The sequence below is a fragment of the Hippoglossus hippoglossus genome, chromosome 5, assembly GCF_009819705.1.
Source record: "Hippoglossus hippoglossus isolate fHipHip1 chromosome 5, fHipHip1.pri, whole genome shotgun sequence".
Lineage (NCBI taxonomy): Eukaryota > Metazoa > Chordata > Actinopteri > Pleuronectiformes > Pleuronectidae > Hippoglossus > Hippoglossus hippoglossus.
The window spans coordinates 10,851,633-10,874,094 of record NC_047155.1 but is presented as its reverse complement, the minus strand read 5'-3'; the positions used below and the strand labels follow the sequence as shown (position 1 = coordinate 10,874,094).

The window sequence follows — 22,462 nt, the reverse complement described above, 5'->3', positions numbered from 1 at the left end:
CCTCTCGTCCTTCAGATGCTCTCGTCGTCGCTCATGTCCCAGATCTGACGAGACACAGAAAAAGACATTGAAATAAACACTTGATGTGATCTTAATATTCTTATCTCAAGCTCCTGGTGTCTGAACAGGCTTCAGTGGGGTTCGCTCAGTGAGTCGTGGTCAAAAGCTCCAGAGAAGTAAATGGACCTTGAATTCGCTCTGTGGAGGTTTTCTTGTGAACTTTAAGACTAGATTCAGAGTTTCTCTCCCACCAAAGTGTTTCTGACAAACATGAGTCACTTTTCTTTCCACGTAACACATCTGAAAGTTTAAAAGAAAAACGCTTTGAATTGTTTCACTATCAGACACTGGTCACAGCCGTGTTTGCCAGCTTGCACATTTCTGTCAACGAGGAACAATGTGGTCGAGTCACGCTTAATATTTGTGTAGCGTTCTCATGTGTGGATACATGATGTACAGCCATACGGTTTCATCAACATCAACATCTGTCATCCGCTGTTTGGACATAAGTTAAGGGAAGATAAACACACTAAATAACCAGGATTGTACAAAGAAACCCAGTTTGTTGTAATAGAATCAATACAGATTAAACAAGGGCTGATTTAGGTCAGTTTGATACATGAGGCTGCACAGACCATGTACACGTCGGCTGAAAACCAGGTTTGCTTTAATTAAAATATTAGGAGGCATTGATTGACAGATAGGTGTGTTTCTAATAAGTGAATAATTTGTTCCAACGAAATGAACCCTAAGAAAATACAGGAAGCCCGCAGCTCATTTCTTGGCTCAGCACCGAATGTATAAGAGCTTTTAAAATAATTATTTACAATCACAGCTAAGTACTGTCTTACCAGGAAGTGAGTCACACACACACACACACACACACACACACACACACACACAGACCTCCTTTGCAGTACTGCGTCAGTAAACAACAGTGGCCTTCTCCTGGCAGCAGATTCTTCACATTCTCGCTCTGTAAGACGTAATTCACATACCTCTAACACTGGAATGTTTCTCACACTCACTGGGAGTTTTGACACATACATGCTGGGTTATTCACACGGGCTGCTTCACCACTCAAAAGAAACTGGAATTCCAGTGAAACGACTACGACCAAAAGAAATTCCATTTACACTGTACAACACTACCTGCAGCCATAGATGCACGCACGCACGCACGCACGCAAAACTGTGAACATCAGAGTCTCTCTCTCGTCTTCACCTCCTGAATTTGTTTCAACAGGGATGTTTTTGGTGCAGTTTTATTTTAGCTGCACGTTTTTTTTTAAGCCAAAAGTCATTTGTGCCTGTGCTCTGGCTTTAGAGGCAAAAAGCCGTCTAACCTGTTCGGCAGCACAAGAACCTGAGTCGACAGATAACAGACTTAAAGTGTTATTGTGGCGTTCCATCCCTGTAGTCGTCCGGTGGACTTATTTCAGGGGCAGTGTGGAGAATCAGCGACAAATTCATATCAAAGCTCGGCATTTCTGCTCCACTGCTGCTGGGGAGCGAGCATCAAAAGGAGAGCGAAGCAAAGAGCTCTTTGAAATGAAGCGACACTGGAGCCCCTCTTTGGACGACTGCCACGCCGCACTGATGGCGTGTGTGTGTGTTTTGACAAATCTTTTGTGCAAAACGAAAAAGAGAGAGAGGAGGCAGAGAAGGGAAGGGGGGTGGGGGGGGGGGGGGGGGGGGTTGTGGGAGACCTTATGTAACGTGAATAGCTTCAGCAAAGTGGAGCCAGCGACGTTTACTACACTCTTTCGAGCAGGGCTGAATACTTGGGATGTTTCTCAAGCGTTGAACTTGTGTTGCTGCAACGCGTAAGCAGATTTCTGCAAAGCTGAGATCAAAATAAGTCGCTGCTCCGCTCGCTCCAATCAGGGAGATTAACTGAAACCACCAACTGCTTCTACTCCAAGACAACAACAAACCTGCACCTGGTGTGAATATTTACAGCTAGACATGTTTGTTCTTCAAGGTTGGAGCTTTGAAATAAAACACTTATATATACCATATTTAAGTTCCAACCAATTTGAGTAACTTCCTCCCTTCGTACAAAAATTAAGCTAAAACAAAATCCTGCGTACAGGTCCCTAAACAGGTATTGTAGCTGCGAGGTCCCACCAATAAACATGCTCGACCAATCATGAGTACGTCTTTCAGCTGTCAATCAAGACGTTGCTCGACGTTTTTATAGCATCAAATAACTAATTCAAACCAAACTTACTGGAAATATTAATTTGATGTGTACTTTGACTTGTTTATGTGCTCCATGTCCCATCTGCTAACATGGAGAAGGTGGAGTTTATGACCTATACTTGGAAAAGGTGTCATGTCGTGCATCTCTATTTACAGTCTATTGCTGAATTCAGTATGAAAAGAAGTGGGCGTAGGCCTTTAAAAACATAATGGGCACATTTTAGGGGTTCAAAAGAAATCGGACAGAAAAACATGAAGTCAAACAAAAAATCCTTCCCCCTCAAATCTTGGACCAACACACGTCAGCACACACTTTGTATCTTCCCTGGTGATTCTCTCCCAGAGCTACACCCCAGCCCCCTTCAGCTCTCGCTCGCTGGGGGGTCTCTCTCTTCAGCTGGATGCTGGTGAAACGCTGCTCAGTTGGACTGAGATCAGGAGAATGACTCAGCCGCTCGAGGATAATCCACCTCGTCCCCTTGAAAAGTTCTTTAGTGGCCTTGCTCGTATGATTAGGATCATTGTTAAAAGAACCAAATCTTCTCTCGATCGCTGAGAGGAAAACACGTACGTCTACCTCCTATTAGGATGTTGGCTAGTTCTATGTGCGCATTTGCCGTTAAAGTTTCCATCTACGTTTGTTGTTGCAATGAGGTGGATGGATGAGACAGGATTCAAGGGAGAACCCATCACAATTTATTTTCCCCACTTTCTTTAAAATGGCGAGATACTTAGGAGCTATACGCTCTCCGGACACCCTTCTGGTTTTATTCATGAACCCAACTGCTGATTTGAGCCTTTTAGATTTGACCTTTGATATCTCTCTTTCTCTTTTGAAGCCTCATCATTATCTTCTCCTCTATGTGGGTAAAACAGACAGGCAGAGTTATGTTGGAATCTCAAATTATGCAAATATTTTTCTTATCATGTCAGAACCCTTACAATTTTATAAACTAACTTCTACATTGCAAAATCACTTTGGGCTCCAACAAATTTTGGAGGCAATTTTTCCCTATTTCAAAGATACCAGAACTACAAAGAGACAAAACAACAAAACAAATTTGTAGTTGCGGCACTACCCTGGAGTATATCCCTTTCAAGTGGGTAACCCCCCCACACTACACACACACACACACACACACACACCATGACAGCACCTCAAAGGGATTGGCAGAAGCACAATCAGCGACACATCTTTAACTTTGAAGCATCCTTATCGCTCCAGGACCTTCAGCCACTGCAGGTCGGAGAGAAAAGACTCGGCCTTCCTGGATGTTTCATAAAGTCCAACAGAATAAGCTGCATGTAATCATTGTGTGAATGTGCTTGTGTTTGTAATCAGTTGGGCAGCAGCTGATATGACGAGTATAATCCAGGCTAGTTGTTGAAACAAGGCTGGGATGTGATCAGATAGAGGAGCTTTTAGCTGCTGAAGTCACAGCCAACCCTCTGCTGCTGCTGATACTGTCCCCCCCCCCCCCCACAGAACACCTCAGCATGAGGGGCTGTAGCATTTACTGCTCTGCAGGGTCAACGCACTGATATATATATATATATATATATATATATTTAAGTCATATATTATATTAAGTTTAACAATAAACCTTATGAGAAATAACTTTAAATCCAAAATACACATTACAAACAAATATATAGAACCCGTAATTGAGAAAATAGTCAGAATTTTTACTACTAGTAGTTATATAAGTAGTTATATATATTTGCTGTGTGTCTCCACAGTTTCTTCGGATCAGTTCTGAGTTCAGTGATTCACACACACAGCTCAGGGTTGTTGCTGATATTAAACCCTGAGTCTTCTTACAGGAATACGTATTAAGTGCGTGTGGCCCCAGTGAAAATCCAACCTTTAAGGCCGTTGAGCTCGGCAGCGCTACACAACCACTGATGGGCTCAGCTATTAAACACACATCTGCTTTACATATTACAACTGACACCAAAGCACAAAGCGCAGAGTCAAGCTTTCATCATGGAGACTGGCTCCATCCGATATGTAATTAGTGGACCACACAGAGTGACGTGGTTTATGGCTGCTGGATACAACAGTGACTGTGTGCCGGGCATGGAGGGAGAAAAGTGAGGGAGGGAACATATGTTTCATTCTTATGATTTTAGTTGATGTTAGAATTTAAGAAGCTGCAGAAACAGTGACTGTCTTCAATGTACAACATGTAACTTCGACCACTAGGGGCCTCTCAATCAAAACAATAACAAAAGACCTATTTTGATTCTGTAAAGCAGCGTGGGATCATGGCCGATGAAAGTCACCTGACATGACTCAAACGCAAATCATGTTCACGGATGAGGTCATGTATTAAGTTTTATTCATGTAAAGCAGCAAATAGCCATGAACAATCATGATCCATTTAAAGTGACCAATACAAACAGTAGAGGGAAAAACAGCTAACTGGCTAGCAGTGTGTTGAAAGCCGATAAAGAGGATATGACGCAATTAAAAGGCGACAAAAAAGCAAATTCCTGCACTTAGAATAAAATCTGGGAATTTGTCTTGTTTGAAAAAATTTTGATAATGTAAGAACATATGTCAACTAAATATAACATAGGTCTGGTTGTTTTTTATATGTTTTAATAAAGAATAGTTACATGTTCCATCTTTTCAGTGAAGTCCAACATGTGTCGATTCTTGCTTTCAGATCTATAGAATAACCCTGATAGATCTGTGAGTCTGTAGAAATGTCAGCGTGGGACAATCAGCTTCAACTTCACACAGAGCCGGCAGCCATGAAAATGTCTCAATTCCTCCAACAAACGATGTAACATCTGTTAGCCAGGGGGCTTTCATTAGATGATTAATGTTAATGAAGGGTGGATGTTTCCTCTTTCATCCCTCTCCTAAGACCCCCTCAGGCCAGAGTGTACATCAAGAAGCGGGAGGAAGACCCACACAGATACGACTACAATCAAAGAGAAGTGAAACTTGTTGACAAGTCAAAAGAGGATTTTAAATGATTTCTGCTCAATATTGAAATAAAGGATGTACTCTTTTTTTTAAATATTTCCTCCTCTATCCGTTTTCCCTCCGCAGCTTCTTTCTGTTCTTTTTCAGTTGCTTCTCCTTTTCATTCTCCACAGACTAACCACTCGTAAAACCTAGAAAACACACAGCACTGGAAATTACCTGAACAACAACAACAACAGTGTGTGTGTGTGTGTTTCTGCTGACCTCATGATGTTAAAAACACTTCTGCAACCCTGAATGACACGTCCACTCACACAACACATGCACACCGACAATACACAGAAATTTCACACTACACAAGCACACACACGCACACACACAACCAAATGAGCTGTGGCTTCAGGCCAGTGGGATGTAAATAAATAATGTGGTTTGGGTGTAGCCTTTCGGAGGATTCGGTTTCCGGTATGGAGGAGTATTCAGCTGTGAAACGGCAGCACTTTGAAGTCCAAAGGTGTGATAAGGTCTACAATGACCCGAGGGAACAAACGTTATCTGGTTTAACTGGAACCTGAGCCTTTAATCTGGGAAGAAGAAGAAGAAGAAGAAGAAGAAAAAGAAAAGCTCTCAAACTCTGTAATAGTCTGTGAAACTTATGTAGATAAAACAGTGGGAGCTTGAGTTTTAACCACTGAACCTGAGCTCTGAGGAGTTCAGTTATATTTTTTGCGCATCTTTCACGTTACCCTCTAAACTGAACACTCTGTTGTCTTAATACCTTTAATGATCCATTGACTTGTCATCTACCACAAGGTTTTTCTGCATTAGGTTTTCCCAAAAATGTTCATGCACTGTTCTTAAAGGCAACACTGACATTTTCTCCTATGGGTTTTGTATGGTTATGATGAATTATGACCAAGCAGTAGAACAGAAAGACCTGTTGAACTGGGCTTTTTTCGTTTCAATCTCAGCGACACACCTGTAACCTTCTGTGACCACATCTTACACAGTTGTGAAACACAGCGGTGACAAAATGGTGCAAACACCTGCCACAGTTCCCAGAAGCACCTCTGCGGTACTTCCCGCTACGGTAGACATGTTCACGACCACATATTTCCTTGATGTCTCTTACACAGACACGCGAGGTGAGAACCGAACCAGCAACACTGTCGCTGCAGGTAATAACGTAGTGATGACTACTACTGATATTTATAACAGTCTGGGTCCTAAAACAAGAGCAAGGTCAGTCTTGTTTTGTGGGTTTCATAACAGTAAGTCTTTCAGCTGTCGCTTCAGATCTATTCTTTCACAACTGATAATAAAACACTGCTGGAAATGAATCTGGTTAGATAATTATTCACACTTAATCTTGGTCTGGGTAGACGATGTGTCATGTTCCAGTAAAAAAGATTAAATGGCATTGAGGGGGGGGCAATCCCTATATAGTCTCCTCTTCCAGTAACACACTTAAACGATCACAACAAATGCACACAGACAGACGCTGACCACGATGCATCAGAAACTATGTCAACAAAGAAAATGACCTCATGAAGCCGAACGCAACCCCAGCTGCTGCAGCACGAGGAATTCCCAACCGCATTCCTGAATTCCCCTCAGACATTCCTGCACAAAGTGGCGGGAATCTGCAGTTTGGCGATTTCACCGGCAGAGACGGTTTAACGGAGGGTGAAGAGGTGAGAGGTCAAAGCCGTTAGAAAGCCAGGGAAATAAGACCTGAATCTACGAGTGCGTCACAGCGAAGGGGAAGAGACATCAAGACGGACAAATAAGCAGCTAGAATAGTTTTGGAATCATCTTGGCACATATTCTGCAAATCCTTAAAATTGACTTTTTATTCCTGTCTTTACTCAAAACTGTGGACTCTCATTTTGAGAGCATTATTTCTTCATTTCATGTTGAGAGTTTTCTCAAATAGCCCCTGCTCAAGCCCAGATTTGCTCTGCTCCTTCTCTATATTGTTAGTCGGCACTCAGGCGATCTGTTGCTGGACAAATGTCCTGTGTTTGAGTTGGAGTCCTCAGGCTGCTCCTGAATCTTCTGCTCTCTGATGTCTGCTCTCGCTCTTGGATTTTTGTGAAATGATCCCATTAAAATTCCTCAACTAATAAAAAGCCCGGTATGACTTTGACCAATGAAATCATCACTGCCTCAATACAGCCGCATTAGCTTTACTTCTTTCAGTGTCCCTTACGGGGGCTTAATATCGGACCAGGTTCAGTGAATCCAGTGCTTGTATTTTATATTTATAATTTGTGCTACTACCTTCTTTAAATAGAATTGTTAAGGTCATATTTACTGAGCAAATCGAGCAGGGCCAACTTGGAGGAGAGGCTTTGAGCGAAAACATTACAAACCCTGAACATGAAATGAAGAAATAATGCTCCCAAAATGAAAAACCAGGCTCTTTAATATAACCTAAATATAACTCAATACACAAAAATATGTTCTTCTTCTGAAAGATATTCTGCCATTCATGGGATTGTGTGTGACTGGTAACCATGGAGATAATAACGAATCCCTTCATTTTTAATCAAACCGTTCAGTGACTGTTGGGCTTGGTGGAGATATGCGCTCTTCTGAATGCTGTAAAACCGTATGACTGCTGATTTCTTTTACATAAACACATGCCTTCATTCCCAAACAAATCAGAATCAATAGGAAAAATTAAATATCAAATAAATATACAGGAAACATTGGCCTTTACAAGATTGCAAACCTTTGCTATGTGTTGGACTTAACGTTGCAATAATGGCTACGTTACATTTTACAATCCAAACACACACACTTCTCACTGGCAGTTCAGAGAAAAGACCAAACCTAGTGTGACGCCCGTTTAAATGCTCACAGAGGCAGATAGCAGCAGACTCCCCGGGGCCACGGTCTATCGCAAATTACACTTTTCCTCCTTTTATTTAGGAAGGAAATCCTGTAACTCAGCAATTTTACTGACAACTGGTGTTTTCAGATCCAAAACAAATGTGTTTAAAAATACTTGTAAGTTATATAGTGAGAATGAAATAGACCACAACATCTTCTGATCTGCAGCACACACTGAAAAAATGTGTGCCAATCTGTAACAAACACGGCCACTACAACTCCTTTTAGGTGACACGTGTGTCGGGGCCCATGTGAGGAGGTCCGCTGTGTTCTTTTGAACTCCACCATGACGCAGGATGCACTCATTACCACTTCAGGCGGTCCGGAGTCGTCCAGGGAAAACATACAAGTGAAGGACTTTAAAGCTCCTCATGCCTTCTGTTTAATAAAGTAATGTCTTCCAGCAGAATATACGACTCTACACAATAAACAGAGCTTTGGCTAATATTGCTTGGCAGTAAAAACGCTCATTTGAAAAAGCAGTTCCAGATGCAACAATTGATTGAAGATGCTGTAGCTGTGTGATCCAGATTCAAACTGTACGTGTCCCGTGTCGATACGGAGGGGAACTGACTTTAAACTTAGCTTTTAAACCTCGATCGAGTCTAGACTGCTTTCTCCAACATATAAAATCATTCATTTTGACAATTATATTGCTTTCAACTGCAGATAATCTCCTGGCATTCTCCAGAGGGGCTGTATGTAAGAACCCACATGTCAGAGTAAGAGTTTTCCTGGAGTTTCTCCTGTCAGCCCCGTGGTAAAAACTCTGGATAATGTCCAAATGAGCCCATGTGCGCAGGAGATTCTCCAGAAGATTCATCGGGAGTAAGTGGGCATGATGTCAGCTGCACCACCCCTCACCTGAACTCTCTGGAGCTTTCTGTGTTGTTGTTACAACTCCTGCTAAGTTCTTTATATGTTAAAGTCTGGAGAAAGTCTGGACCCAGTTGTACGGACGTTCTCTGGAGTTCAAAACAGCTTTAGAAGCACAAACTGAACAACCGTATAGTGTGTCCTGTTGCCTGAGGAGCAGGTCTCCACTGTCTCGCTGTCTAACTTCCTCAAAGCCCAAACTTTAGGCACTGTAGCACCATATGGCTACTCCTTATGTTGAGGAAAACTTTTCCCCCCACATCAAATGTCTACCTCAGAATAATGTATGTCTGGAAAAAAGATCACACAGATTTAAGTAGTGCCCCCCCCCCCCCCCACGGTGTTTTAAACAAGCACTTTGTGTTCTTCCATTTCCTGCAGCGATCCTCTGTGTTCTCTCTGGTGTTCTCATTGTTCCAGGGCTGCAGCTCTCAGGGGGAGCACAGTGAGCAGGCAGTGTGTGAGTGTGTGTGTGTGTGTGTGTGTGTGTGTGTGTGTGTGTGTGTGTGTGTGTGTGTGGGGGGGGGGGGGGGGAGACTCGTTCTATTCATTGAGATTTGAGACAGGAAGAAGAGGAAGAGGACACGATTGGAGACAGGAAGAGGAGGGGCAGTCACTAACCTAACCTGCCCTATCAGCAGCACATGTTCTGTCCTCTGGGTTCAATAAAAAACTGACACACACCCACATCTCACACCAATTACAATGAATTGACAATGACCATATAAAGAGTCTGGTTTTACATTATGATGCTACATACTGTAACTCTGTGGTAAGTTTCACATAATACACACCTGTTTATATAACTCCCCACCACATACTGTGTATTTACTGTGATGTTTAAAGGCTATAGACAAACAAAGGCATAGCATTAAGAAACAGGACAAATACTAATATAGTGCGGAGCCAAGACTCTGAAAAGTGTATTCTATATGAAACTTCAATGAAAAATCAGGAGCATTATTACATTGTTGAGCCCCTTAATACTCCCCCACTTCCCTTCCCTGTCTGCGGCTCTGAGGCCTAAGCTCATCGGTTCCGGTTGAGGATGTAAATCTTTAAAAATGGGTCACATTCAGAGTATGAGAACATGTCAGCCAGTCAGTGTGGCTCACTCATGTGTTTTTAATAGTTTTAGTAAAACAATGGAGCTCTATGATACAGATGAATGAGTCATATCAGGCTCTGGCTACATGGACAATACATATTAGATTTGAAAGAATTCAAAATTAGTGCACATATAAACTTTTTTAAAGTCCAGATTCCTCATCCTTGGTAAAAACCTGACGCCTACAGTACCCACAATGCAACTTCACCCCTATCAGTTCAGTAAGATGGCTGTGTTTGTAGTGGCTAACACAGATTCAAGCTGTTGGCAGGCAGCTGGGAAACTCACTTCTTTCCAAATTCACACATGTTGATTTTTTTTTTTCTCACGTTCACACTTACAGCCTCAGCCAATGCAGCTTTCTTAAAGGTTCAGTATGTATAATTTAGTGACATCTAGTGGTGGAGTTGCATGTTGCAGCTGAATACCCCTCATCACCCTCCCTTTCCAAAAATGAAAGAGAACCTGTGGTAGCCTTCAGTCGTCATAAAAACTCAAAAGGGGTTTAATTGTTCAGTACGGGCTACTGTAAAAAACATGGCGGCCTCTATAGAGGACCCGCTACCGATGTAAATATTAAGTATCTAAATATAAAGGGCTCATTCTAGGGTAAAGAAAACAACTCGTTGTACAATTTAGATGAAACACTTTTCCTAACAAATAAACATCAAGGAAGTGATATGCATGTTTCGTTTGTTAGTTTCCGAGAACCTACCACATAACCTACTATTTATTGTGCTGTAAATAAAGTGCTACCACCGTCGTTCAACATGTTCTGAGATACACATTTAACTATTGAAAAGGGGGAAGTGGGGATTTCGGAGGAGAGGAGTGTTGAAGCCGGACGGGGCAAAAGGTTCAAGAAAGTGACGTCAGAGGGAGAGTGAAGGATAAGATGGAGTGAAAGTGGTTTGACGTTGGTTTAATAGAGGTGGTTTGGTGGGAGCTCTGGTGGGAACAGCGTTAGTGTGCAGGTCCCAGCTGAGGTCACGTCCCCTGGCTGTGTTTTCATAAACTCCTGCGTCTTGGGGTAATCAAACAAAACGCTGGCACTCACAACACTCGCTCAGATAACAGACCTCGGAGCCAAACTTCATAACACTGAGATGGCAAACTGTAGGAAGTGATACAGCATCCTCCTTTCTTTTCCCACCTTTTCCCTTTTCCTAATAACGGGCGGACTCTTGCTCCTCTTCCCTGTTTTTATTTCCCATTACTTAAAGACGATCAGACTCCACCAGCTCTTTCTCCCTCGTTCCTCTCAGAGTCATAAAGGCCAGCTACAACAACAAATGGAGTCTCTCTCGGCTGGGTGTGGTGGCCTGTGGAGCAACAGCTGGGTCCTGTTCTTTCTCCTTAGACAGCGACTGACTTCTCACCCTCGTTTTCAGGACAACCCCGCCCCCAAGTCCCTAACTTTTTTCTTTAATATTTGTCCTTTTTGCTTTAATTTTCTTTAATCCTTTCAAGGGACAGCCCTTATCCCTTTTTTCTCTGAGTTGATTTACTTAGTATTAATCTATCTCTTAAGTGCGGCTCTTAAAACTGTTTTTGTCAGACAACCAAACTTTGCTCCGTTCTTTTTGCTCGTCTATTTAAAAGTGTGGTTTCTCTCTTGTACCATCAGCCTGTTCTTTCTCTCACTTAATCTGTCAGTCCCTGTCTCCCTCTTCCTCTCCTCCTCCTGGGCCCCCTTTTCCCTCTGACACATTTCCTGTACACCAGAGAGGGTTATCAACACAATTTCTGAGTCATACGAGTGTTTCGCAATGCGCACAAGTTTGTCATCTGTGTAAAACAACAAAATAAAGTAAAATGTCACAAAACTAACAACAGACGGAAACACACGTATGTAGTTTTGAATTATTTAAGTTGAGAACTACGCCTGGAGCATTGTAAGTGTAATCAAAACCTTTGCAAGTAAAACGCCAATAAGAGTCTTTATCACACCAAGTTTTCAACAAGCTTTGAACATATATTGACGTGATATTTTCCACTGCTCTATAACACGACAAGTCGACCACAGTGTAGTTCTTAAGTTAATCGTAGATCATCAGAAACAAGCTTAAAACGAAAGCGTTGTGAATGTAGACTTTAAGCTTATTTTGACACACATCTTCAAAATGTTTACTTAAAACTACAGGATTAAAAAGCAGCCGCCCCCTTATTATCTGTGTTACATACATGAGTCAGTCTCAGCTGTCGATCACGACAATTCATCCGTTTTGATAGCATCAAAACGAATTAAAACCAAACAAACTGACAAACATAACAGCAACCATCTTTGGGGGGGAAACAAATTATTTGTATGTATTTAGAGTTTATGACCTATACTGTAGCCAGCCACCAGGGGGCATTCAAAAATGATTTGGCTTCACTTTTTGAGTCATGTCGTCCATCTTTATATACAGAGATGGAGGTGACTGATAGTGGCTGATGCCTGATGATGTTTAATGACATTATCGTTTCTGATATCACTGTTTACTTTAACTAACAATATGTTGGTGCTATGATTTGTCCATGAGTTGATCATTACTAACAACAGTGCCAGCTGACACCTCAAAGTTGCTATTCTCAAAAAAAAGAAAATACTCCTGTGAGTGTTGCAGCTGTTTTCCGAACATTTCTACAGGAATGGGAGAAAACACAATTTGTTAGAGGCTTCTATTAAGTGTTGCTTAATCAACCAAGTTTCAGTGATGAACAGACACACTCTCAATGTCGCAATATACAATATAGAAAAGTATTTGTTAGATGACGCTTTTATAAAAATCATATTTGATTTTGGTTTCATATGGACTGTTTTTTATTTGCAATATATAGGATATATACAGGATGGATATAGGAGTTTTCATGGGAGGTCTGTTAGTCCTGTTAAGTGAATTTTTGGTCTGGTAATTACATTTATACATATATATAAATACATACACATCAAAGAATCAAACTCTTTGGACATTAACGACTCAAATGTAGGTTATATGCTGCTGCCTCTGGTGAGACATCAGTGTGTGTGCGTGCATGTGTGCAACCATATAAACTCTAATGAACTGTTTTTAGAGTGGAACTAACCAAATGGCAATAACAGAGTTGTGTGTGTGTGTGTGTGTGTGTGTGTGTGTGTGTGTGTGTGTGTGTGTGTGTACGTGTGTGTGTACGTGTGTGTGTACGTGTGCCAGTACAGACCTGCCCTTAGTTTAATTAGATCTGTGATTCAAAGCCAAGTGACGTGTGGTCAGAGGAGCAATCAAACACAAGTAGCACAAGTTGGGCCCCATGAGCACTTGCACAAATGCATTCAGGCATCCGTGCACACACATACACATTCTACCACAAATGCAAAAGACACACTTTAAGAGAATAAAAAATAATGAAATCAAAAGACTATTCCTCTCTGTTGTTATAAAAGAACTCTAAGAGACTTCGAGCAAACTGACCAGTCTATATGAAGCAACCCCCCCCCCCCCCACACACACACACACACACACACACACAGTTAACAGGAAAGAAGAAGGCAAAGTTCCTGGTAAACCACAATGGAGGGAATCTTTTGATGTGATGCTAACAACATCAGACAGTCAAAGTCTTTCATTACAAAGAACCAATCACTGACAACGTCTCCACGGAATGATCCAAACTTTACATTGTAGCACCAGAGACATGGTAACTGTGACAGCTCCTTTTGGAAAATGTATTGTGGACATCATCCACCAGGACTGTTCCCAACATTTGAGAGGAAAGGAGTAAGGACAGCCACGAACCATGAGGCCCAGCTACACACGTACAGTATGTTAATGAACAGTGACAAAATAAAACAGGTCTTGTTACGTTTTTCTAATGGTTCAGTTTCACACAATACTCAAATATTCAGAATGGGAAGACCGGACAGTTTTTATTTTTTTTAGCTGAATTAATGTGCGTCATTAAATCGCTTTTGTTTTCACAGGAAAATTGGGTCAGAGGATATGATGCCAGGAAAAGACATTTTTGTACATGAGCAAACGTGTTCCTGTAAGGCAGAGAAACCGGGATACATACACACACACAGTATTTACACACATTAGCAAACATGTATAAATTCCCAAATGTATTATTTTCTGTGTGTGAGAAAAGTTGTCTCAACCAGAGGCTTGATGCTATCGCTGCCCCCCGTGTGCTGGGCAGAACAGCATCAGGGGGAAAAGATAAGAACTGGCACTGTGACCACACATGTACATTGTGTGTGTGTCTGTGTGTATTTGTGTATCTTTTTTCAGGCCAGGCCAGAGCTCCAGGGCAGATTACCTGTGACCAGCCAAGCAGGCCAGAATCAGGCTATACAAGATTCAGATTCAGACGCACACACACACGCATACACACACACACAGAGGGCCAGCTCTTATCTCTGCCTTTGATGCAGCTGCAGAGTTTTTCTGTATCAAAGGTTTGCCAAACCGGGAACAGAAGAATAAACACTTCAGATAAGCCTCGTGAAAATGCTTCTCAAGTGAGTGTGTAGCAGCTGGAAATGCTACTACGTACACACAGGGTTTTTAAACCATACTTTAGCTTGTGTACATAAAAGGGAAGCCGGTAAACACCAACACAAACAGGAAAGTGGGAGCAGAAAACATTCATAAAGTTATGTCCACAAGCTCTGAGGATTTGTGAAAACCACAAACATATGTCAAACTATAAGAAATATAGAAAGTGTGGAATGTCCATGAGCCATTCAAAAGGCCTCTTTTAGTAAAATGAGGGAATACGAAAATTTTAATCGGAAAAAATAGCAAAAAGCAAACATGGAGATAAAGCATATTTAATGTTATCATAAAAATGTGTTTTTTGTCTTTGAAATCGTGATGTATATATATATATTAAAATGCATTTTCGTATTGAACTACAAACTTGAGATGACAAGCGTAGAAACAATATCTCTGTGCTATGTCAGTGCGTGTAGGGGGCGGCTGGTGGGGAGCTTTCGGAAGTGAAAGTCTATTTGAATAGGTCGATGCAGACACGGGTACAGAAATAGTCCTTAAAAGCTACCGAAGAGGAAGAGGAGTAGGCGCTAAACAGGGACGACAGACTACTACTCAGTCCGTCTCAAACCCAGTCATCTGTCCGTCTGTCTTTCTGTCTGTCTGTGCATGCAGCCAGCTGCCAGGCCAGAAGAAGGCATCACTCTGGACTGAGTGGCGCCGGGGGAGGAGAAGCCATGTATGGGAGCTGGGTCGATGTAAGTTTTCCCACATAGTGAAGGAAAAGTCGGCTTTGCAGGTCCAGTTTATGACTTATGAAAATAACTCCCCTATGATTGATGATTGGTAATTCTGTATGGGGGTCCTTTTAGACTCAAAGATGTGCGACAGCTGTCCTGGAGGCCATGCGTCCCCTTTGCCCCCACACATACAGAACACCTCTTCACCGGCTCCAGCCCTGCATGTGTACCAGTGTATTAATAACATACAGCCCACCAAAGCAGCATCCCAGTAGAGTGGAGTAATGTGCTCGCCAAAGACTTTTGGATTCCCTCACCTGCTATTCTTCTCCCTGCTCCCCAAATCTGTCTTATCTTAGTTATGTAGGTATCGTATTAACAAGTCTAAAGAAAAAGCTCTAAATATAAATGATACAAAACACATATAGATTCTAGATGTCACTCAGTGGAGTGTGTACCTCCACCCAGGCCCAACAGTCTTTATGAAACCACTTTTAAATTCACTAGATCCTGATTTTTATCTGGATCTCGGCAAATTGTCGGATTTTCTTTCATTAAGATTCATAAAATATTCTCTGAGAAATCAAGGAAAATGTTGAAAAATGCAATCCAGTCTGGAATCTGCCCCAACAGTAAATGGGTTCTTCGCTGACCCATTGTTCAATCTACCACCAATTTATGTGGTAATCCGTCCAGTAGTTTTTGTGTAATTCGCCAAGAATCAACCAATTGCTGATGGAAACGCACATATGAAAGTCGGAATATTTTTAATTTAGTGTGGAGACAAATTCAACAAAACAACAAGATGCATCACTGACTAGATATGTAGATATTTGTACTTTTTTAAAATATGCACTGGATGCATCTTGGGTATTGATATTTAAGTGGTATTTTGCTGAAGATAGCAGCCTGTAATAAGGGAAACACTGAGCAGCGATGCCAGCTCCGAGACTCACATTACCTCAGCTACAGAAACAGAAATAGTGGGGGTGGGGTGGGGGTTGGGGGGGTGATGATGACATACTGTAGCTGTGCCACCTGACCTCAGTCCTGAGTGAGTAGCTGCCCTGACACAGAATGTCTGGTATTCAACATGGCGTCTGGATGCAGAGAAGGAAGCTTTTTTGGATCCATACGTTAAAGAAAGAATATCTGCTCTGTTCTCTATTCTTCAGTTAGGCTGAGGTCCAGGCTAATTACAACCCTTTAACATGTTTTGATTTATATTTTACATTTGCCTGCATGAAATAATAAAGCTAAAAAATGACAGAAAGAATTAAACTGGCACTTTTTCTCTCCGTCTTCAGCTTGTTTTCCACTTTCGTCCTTTTTTATAGTATTTATTTTGTTTTTGTTTGCATGCCTGTGCCATTGCTCCCTCTGACGTCAGTCCACCAGGGAAAGAATTGTTTACACACTGAAAAATATGACTCGGAACAGAAGCTGGACTGAAGTGATCTCACATACACGCACAACTGATGAAGAAATGCCCTCGTAACAGTTGGCAGCAGAATAAGAAAAGTAAAAAAGCTCATAAAACGTGGAAAAATGTATAATTAGTATATGGCTAACTTAGTGTAGTGGCTGCAGAATCACACGCTACAGACCGCCCTTAGAGTGCCCAACTAACAACAACAAAATATATACATACATTTTCTGCTAAGATTTAAAGGAAATGTTGAATAATTTAAGACACCAGGAGAATTAAGTTCAAATCTAAAGACTCCAGATACCGTCACAACAGTTTGCAGGAACAGAATTATGCACATGAATCTGTTAAACTGAACATGCACAAGAGAAAATCACCTTCAAACACTCAGCGGAGGGTTAGAAAGTGAGGTTAGAAGTCAAGCCACTGACTAGCACAAAGCTTCTGAATTTAGCCTGTAAAGACGAGAGATTTAGACTCACTATGTTTAGTGTGGAGCGTGTATGTGAGGGAGGGAAGGATAGGAGGTGAGGGGCGATGTGTCTGTACATAGCTGACATGCATCCCTTCAAGTCCAGCATGCATTTATAATTAGCAGTGCAGTAGATATCAAGCAGGCATGGCCGGCATACATACGGAACATAAATATACATATGCTTTGGGGCTATGAAACATGATGACACGAGCATGTATGTGCATGTACTGTAATGTGCACTGTTGTTATTAATATATGGAAATAAAAACTACGCAAGAAGAACGTGAGGCTGCGCAGGGAAAAGATAATATTAGATATTCTTATGAGTCTGTAACGTCAGAATATTTTCCTAGTACTTTCCTATGAAGTTTCTTGTCAACAGCTGTGTAATTTTTGACAAAAATAGGTAATTGATTAATTCAATTCAACATGTTGAAAAATGAATAATGAATTACTATTTACTTGGGTTCATTCATTGAAATCCCTGCACTCACCAACAAACACAAACTAAACCCAACTAACCTTACTGATGTAACATTCTCTGAACATCGCCTCTATTTTACCTCTAATTAAGACCAAATTTCATACCAAGAAGCTGCTGGTTAATCTGTGGTGCACTGAATGGAAAAAACGCCCTCTCTCCTCACAACGTTGCACCCTAACACTCACCATAAATCAATTAAATGCTTCTAAGAACTGGTGTGGAGCTGTTAATTTCTTCTGCGGTTTGTGTTCCTGCTTGGAACGAGATGTTAGAGGGATCATGATCTGAGACGTAAGCGAGACAGAGAATCAAGAATTTAAGCTGAAATGAGTCAGAACTTTATCCTTGAAGATCACTCAGCTTTTCCATGAACCTCATTTACACAGAAAGAAAAGATGGTGTAGGGGAGGGGCGTGTTTTAATCCCATGTACCTGTATATTTACCTCCGCCAAAGAGGTTACGTTTTCGTCTGTGTTTATTTGTTTGTTAGTTAGCAGGATTATTCCAAAACTACTGGACGGATTACCATGAAACTTGGCAGAAGGATGTGATATGTCAGGTCAGGAGAGAACTTTAAATTCTAGTGCAAATCCAGGAAAGTTTTCACTTGTTTAACATCGTGAGATAGGGTGTTCTTCGACATTTCCATTGATCGCTCAGAGGATAATTCCTGGATCATGATAAGAAAAAGCAGACCTCATTAGGAGACTGAGTGTGATGCAGATCCAAATCAAAATCGGGATCTAGTGAATTTAAATGTGGCCTTGGCAGAGGTATACGCCCACTGAGTGCCATTATAATTTTGTCTGTAAATGGTGAGGAAATAGTCAAGTCCATCTGAATTGCCCAGATGCTGAGGTGACATCTTCATGTAACTTGATTTGTTTTAACAGCTCAAATCTCAGAAGGTTTTCAGCTGTTATCATTTGACAGATCAGTTAATCAGCTTGAAGCTCCACTTGAGACTGTCGGTTTTATTCGGAGGGTTGTCTTGATCACATTGAACAGAAACTCCATTAAAAACAAGGCTGGGACTTTGACATGAACAGACGTAAAACACGTGTTTTGACAACATAGCAACAAGAAAAATAATTTGTCATTTCATGGTGAAATGAATGGAAATGTACAACCTGAACCATGAGGGACAAACAGTCAGTCATGCTCAATTTAAAATCTGAAATTAAGCACACGTTTGGAAATCTCTCTCTCTCTCTCTCTCTCTCTCTCTCTCTCTCTCTCTCTCTCTCTCTCTCTCTCTCTCCCTCTCTCCCTCTCTCCCTCCCTCCCTCCCTCCCTCCCTCCCTCCGGCGGGTGTGCGGTGTGCTAATGAAAAAGCAGGTTTAATATGTTTTCCCTGAGTCCATCTGGTAATAATCGTAGCATGTAGCAACCGTAGCTGTGTTTGGATAAAGCTCTGACATACTTGGGGCCCTCTGACGCTCCAGGAGTCAATGTGTGTGCGTGTCTTGTGAGGGGAGAGAGCTTGTGTGACTGTGTGCGCACATGCTCCCACTTGTATGTTTTCCAAGCTGTTGGGTCATGGGCCAACATAACTAAATCAACTTTATCGTCAGCGCGCTGTTTTACATAGAGAAGCGCAGAGCAGAGCGGGGATGGTTGGGAAACCTCGGTTCCTCTGGGGCAGTAGCATGAGTCAGGGTGATTATTAGTGGCATCTGATGATAGACTTACAACAGAGAAGCCGAGGGGCACATCTGTAGAAACACAGGTGTCTATATTTTTACTGATGTACTGTAATCACGTCAAAAGAGAAAAGTGTCAGGTTATCTTGGTTCGAAATAAAGTGTGGAATCTCCATCTGAATGAGCTAAAGTGTGTTCAATTCTCCCAAATGCACGTGAGCAGGACACTGACTCACAATAAGTCACCATGGAAATCTGAAGTGTCAGCTTAAAAGAGAAATGGCTCCCCAGTCAGGGGCCTCAGACCCCGAGGAGACCCTCAAGTTTCAACATCCAGGAAGGTTCCATATTATCATGTCGGGATGGAGGTAATTTCACAATGTTTTTACTTCAAAATACAACACGGAGGGGATGATGTTACAAAAGCACAGGTTACACCCTCTCAAGTGTTTTTGCACAACATAAATCCACAATATACACTGTGTTAACCGGCCCTCTACTAAATCCTATGGGACCGTTTCCCCCACATAAACCCTTCCTGTCAAATTGTTATGAAAACCCTCGTTCAAAGTGGAGGAGCTGTCACTGTATTCAAATGAGGCCGATCAAAATTCATGTCACAAGATCCAACCAAAAAAGGAGAGTGTGACAAGTGACACTTTCTTCTCCGAGTTCAACGCACTCGTCTCCGTCTTGTGACTTACTGGCTGTGCCAGTTTGAGTAGGTGGGAAGGGAGTGAAGCATGAACTCTGCAGAAAGACCCTTTGTACTGAGAGGGTCACACATCCTCTGGGGCAGAACAGTCAGAGAGATTAATGGGAAAACACAAAAACACGCGCTTACTGTAAATGACGATGTATGGAAGATAGAGCATGACCAATTATCATGGGTTTCCTTTGCGTAGAAGCAAGTACAGTAGCCCTGGAAAATACAGTGTTCACATGTCTTTTTTCAGTTTCGCTTATCTAATGAATTAGGTTATTTAATCCGAGTTACGTACGTTTAATTAAATGACAGAAATAAAGCATTTCTCTATAAGCTGAAGTAGGATTTTAACAACTTAATCTTTCTCACTAAAAGAATTTGGGTCTAACAATGATTAAGTTAATCATTTAATGTGAGAAACTACAGAACCACAAATAAATCTTACCTTAAGGTAATTAGAAAATGATATGTTACAGGATATAATGTATCATTTTACAATGTATAATTCCATACTACACATGACTAGACTGCTAAAGCAATAGGGATCACATTAGATGTGGGTAGAGAGTCCAAATAGTTTGTTCTGTGTCTTCTTACATAAAATGGATTAGCCTGATCCCTGCATGCATGCCATCGTGAATGAATACATACAATTTTTATATAGTCTTAACGTAATCTGCCAAGCCAAAGACAGTGGGTGGGCGTCAGAGGAGAGGTACAGCATCCTGTACAGACACTCATTTCCTTTCAGGCTCTGTGTGTGTGTGCGTGCGTACGTTGATTTGTCCAACCCAGCCCTCTACAGATGAGGTAACAGGAAGGCCAATGCCCTGTTCTGACATGCTAACATGCATCTACACTGTACGACACAGTTACCTGGTTCAAAATGTTAAAATGTTAAGCAGAATGATTATGAATTGAAACGTGACTTAATTTACAATTTTTAACACCTTCTTTAGACGTCATGGGTTAAACTTATTCACCTCCCAGCCTAGGATGGTAGAAAAACAAATATCTCTGGGTGAAAAAGAGGTGTCATACATGTAGAAGACACAGACAGATAGGCCAAGAGAGATAGATGTTCAAACCCTTCCCACTTTCATACCTTAGCCACACTGGCTGGTTAATGCATGAAGTTTGCATTTGTGTTTGTCAGAAAGTTAGAAAGATTGGTCCAGTTGGTAAGGAGATCTCAGGCACTGTTACACAAACTGACAAATGCTTCATATTAAGTATAATGAGAACCTAAACTTTCTTCACACAAATAGTTGAGCAGTAACAAGTGCACAAGGGAAACTGGCTATACCAAATTGTAGAGGAAAAATTCAAGAACAGATAATTCCATAAATATTCAAGAACTGCCAAAAAATAGCCTCATGAGGCTGCAGATACTGTGTACTAAACTAAAACAAATGTTCAACAAAGTTCAAAAAACACACAAAGAAGCCATTCACCATGATTCTTGCGTGTGCACACACGCACACCCAGACGCTTGCACACAAACACACATGCACACACAGAGTCTAAACTTTTACCGAACTTGAACTCCCCCAAAAACCCTGTGGTGACCGCATAAAAAGTAGTTCTCAGGTTACAAACTTGCCCAAAATAGGCTTTAAGTACATAGTACTGCTATCTGGTGACGTAGATTATAGTTTAGAATGGTTACACAAACTTGCACGAGCAAAAACATACACGGACACACATGGCCTGTGACAAATTCAGCACCATGCAAAAGAAAGGAACTTTGTAAAAATAACAACTTATGATAAAAATAAAGACAGAAACCCAAAAAGGACACCAGAAACTGCTGAATACAAAACGTAATCCTGAACATTTTGTAATTCAGTACCAATGCTGCAGCGTTTCTAATCACAGACAGAAAGTCTAACGTCTCGTTATACAATTTAAGTAAACTCTAACCTCCTCAAAGAGTTAGGGTTAGGGTACAAGACCGGAGAGGATGGAGGGTGTTCGTTGACGGCCTATTTTCCTCAGGGAATGCTAAGGCATAAGAAGAAGAAGAAACTTTCTCAAAGCAATGAGTCGTTAAAAGATCCCCTGAAAGGGATATCCATCATCCAATGATGACTCATAGCTGTGTACAAGTCCAATAATTACACATAAAAAGGTATCCAACAAGGGCTCCTTAAACCTCTAATTTTTACATTGAGAATTATCATTATTTCAGGACGGTTCTTCTTAAAATATGGGTCAAGACCCACAAAAAGCCACAAGCCTGTTTCTAGTGGGATCCCATGAAATAAGTAATAATATGCTTTCACAAGCGAAGGGAATAACTTCTGTCCCTTCCTGGAATAGGGAGAGAAAAAAAAATTTGAAGGGACGTCCTCCAAGAGCAGTAGTTTTCAGAATAGCTAATCTGTGTACAGGAAACAGGCGCTAAGACTTCTGGCGCTAGTGGGCTGAGCAATCAAAACAATCTCTCCATCTTCTGATTGAGGAGAAAGGGACCAACGTCAGACTCTTTAACACATTTCAT

General features: G+C 41.4%; 1 protein-coding gene across 1 annotated transcript in view; it reads right to left on the bottom strand.

The window, feature by feature from the left end:
• atg7 (ATG7 autophagy related 7 homolog (S. cerevisiae)) overlaps window positions 1-22,462 on the bottom strand; it is a 52,503-nt gene continuing 30,041 nt past the window's right edge. The window contains exon 19 of the mRNA XM_034585743.1: window positions 1-44. Within this exon, the coding sequence (XP_034441634.1) occupies window positions 12-44 (33 nt within the window). The 3' untranslated portion in view covers window positions 1-11. The remainder of the gene's footprint in view (window positions 45-22,462) is intronic.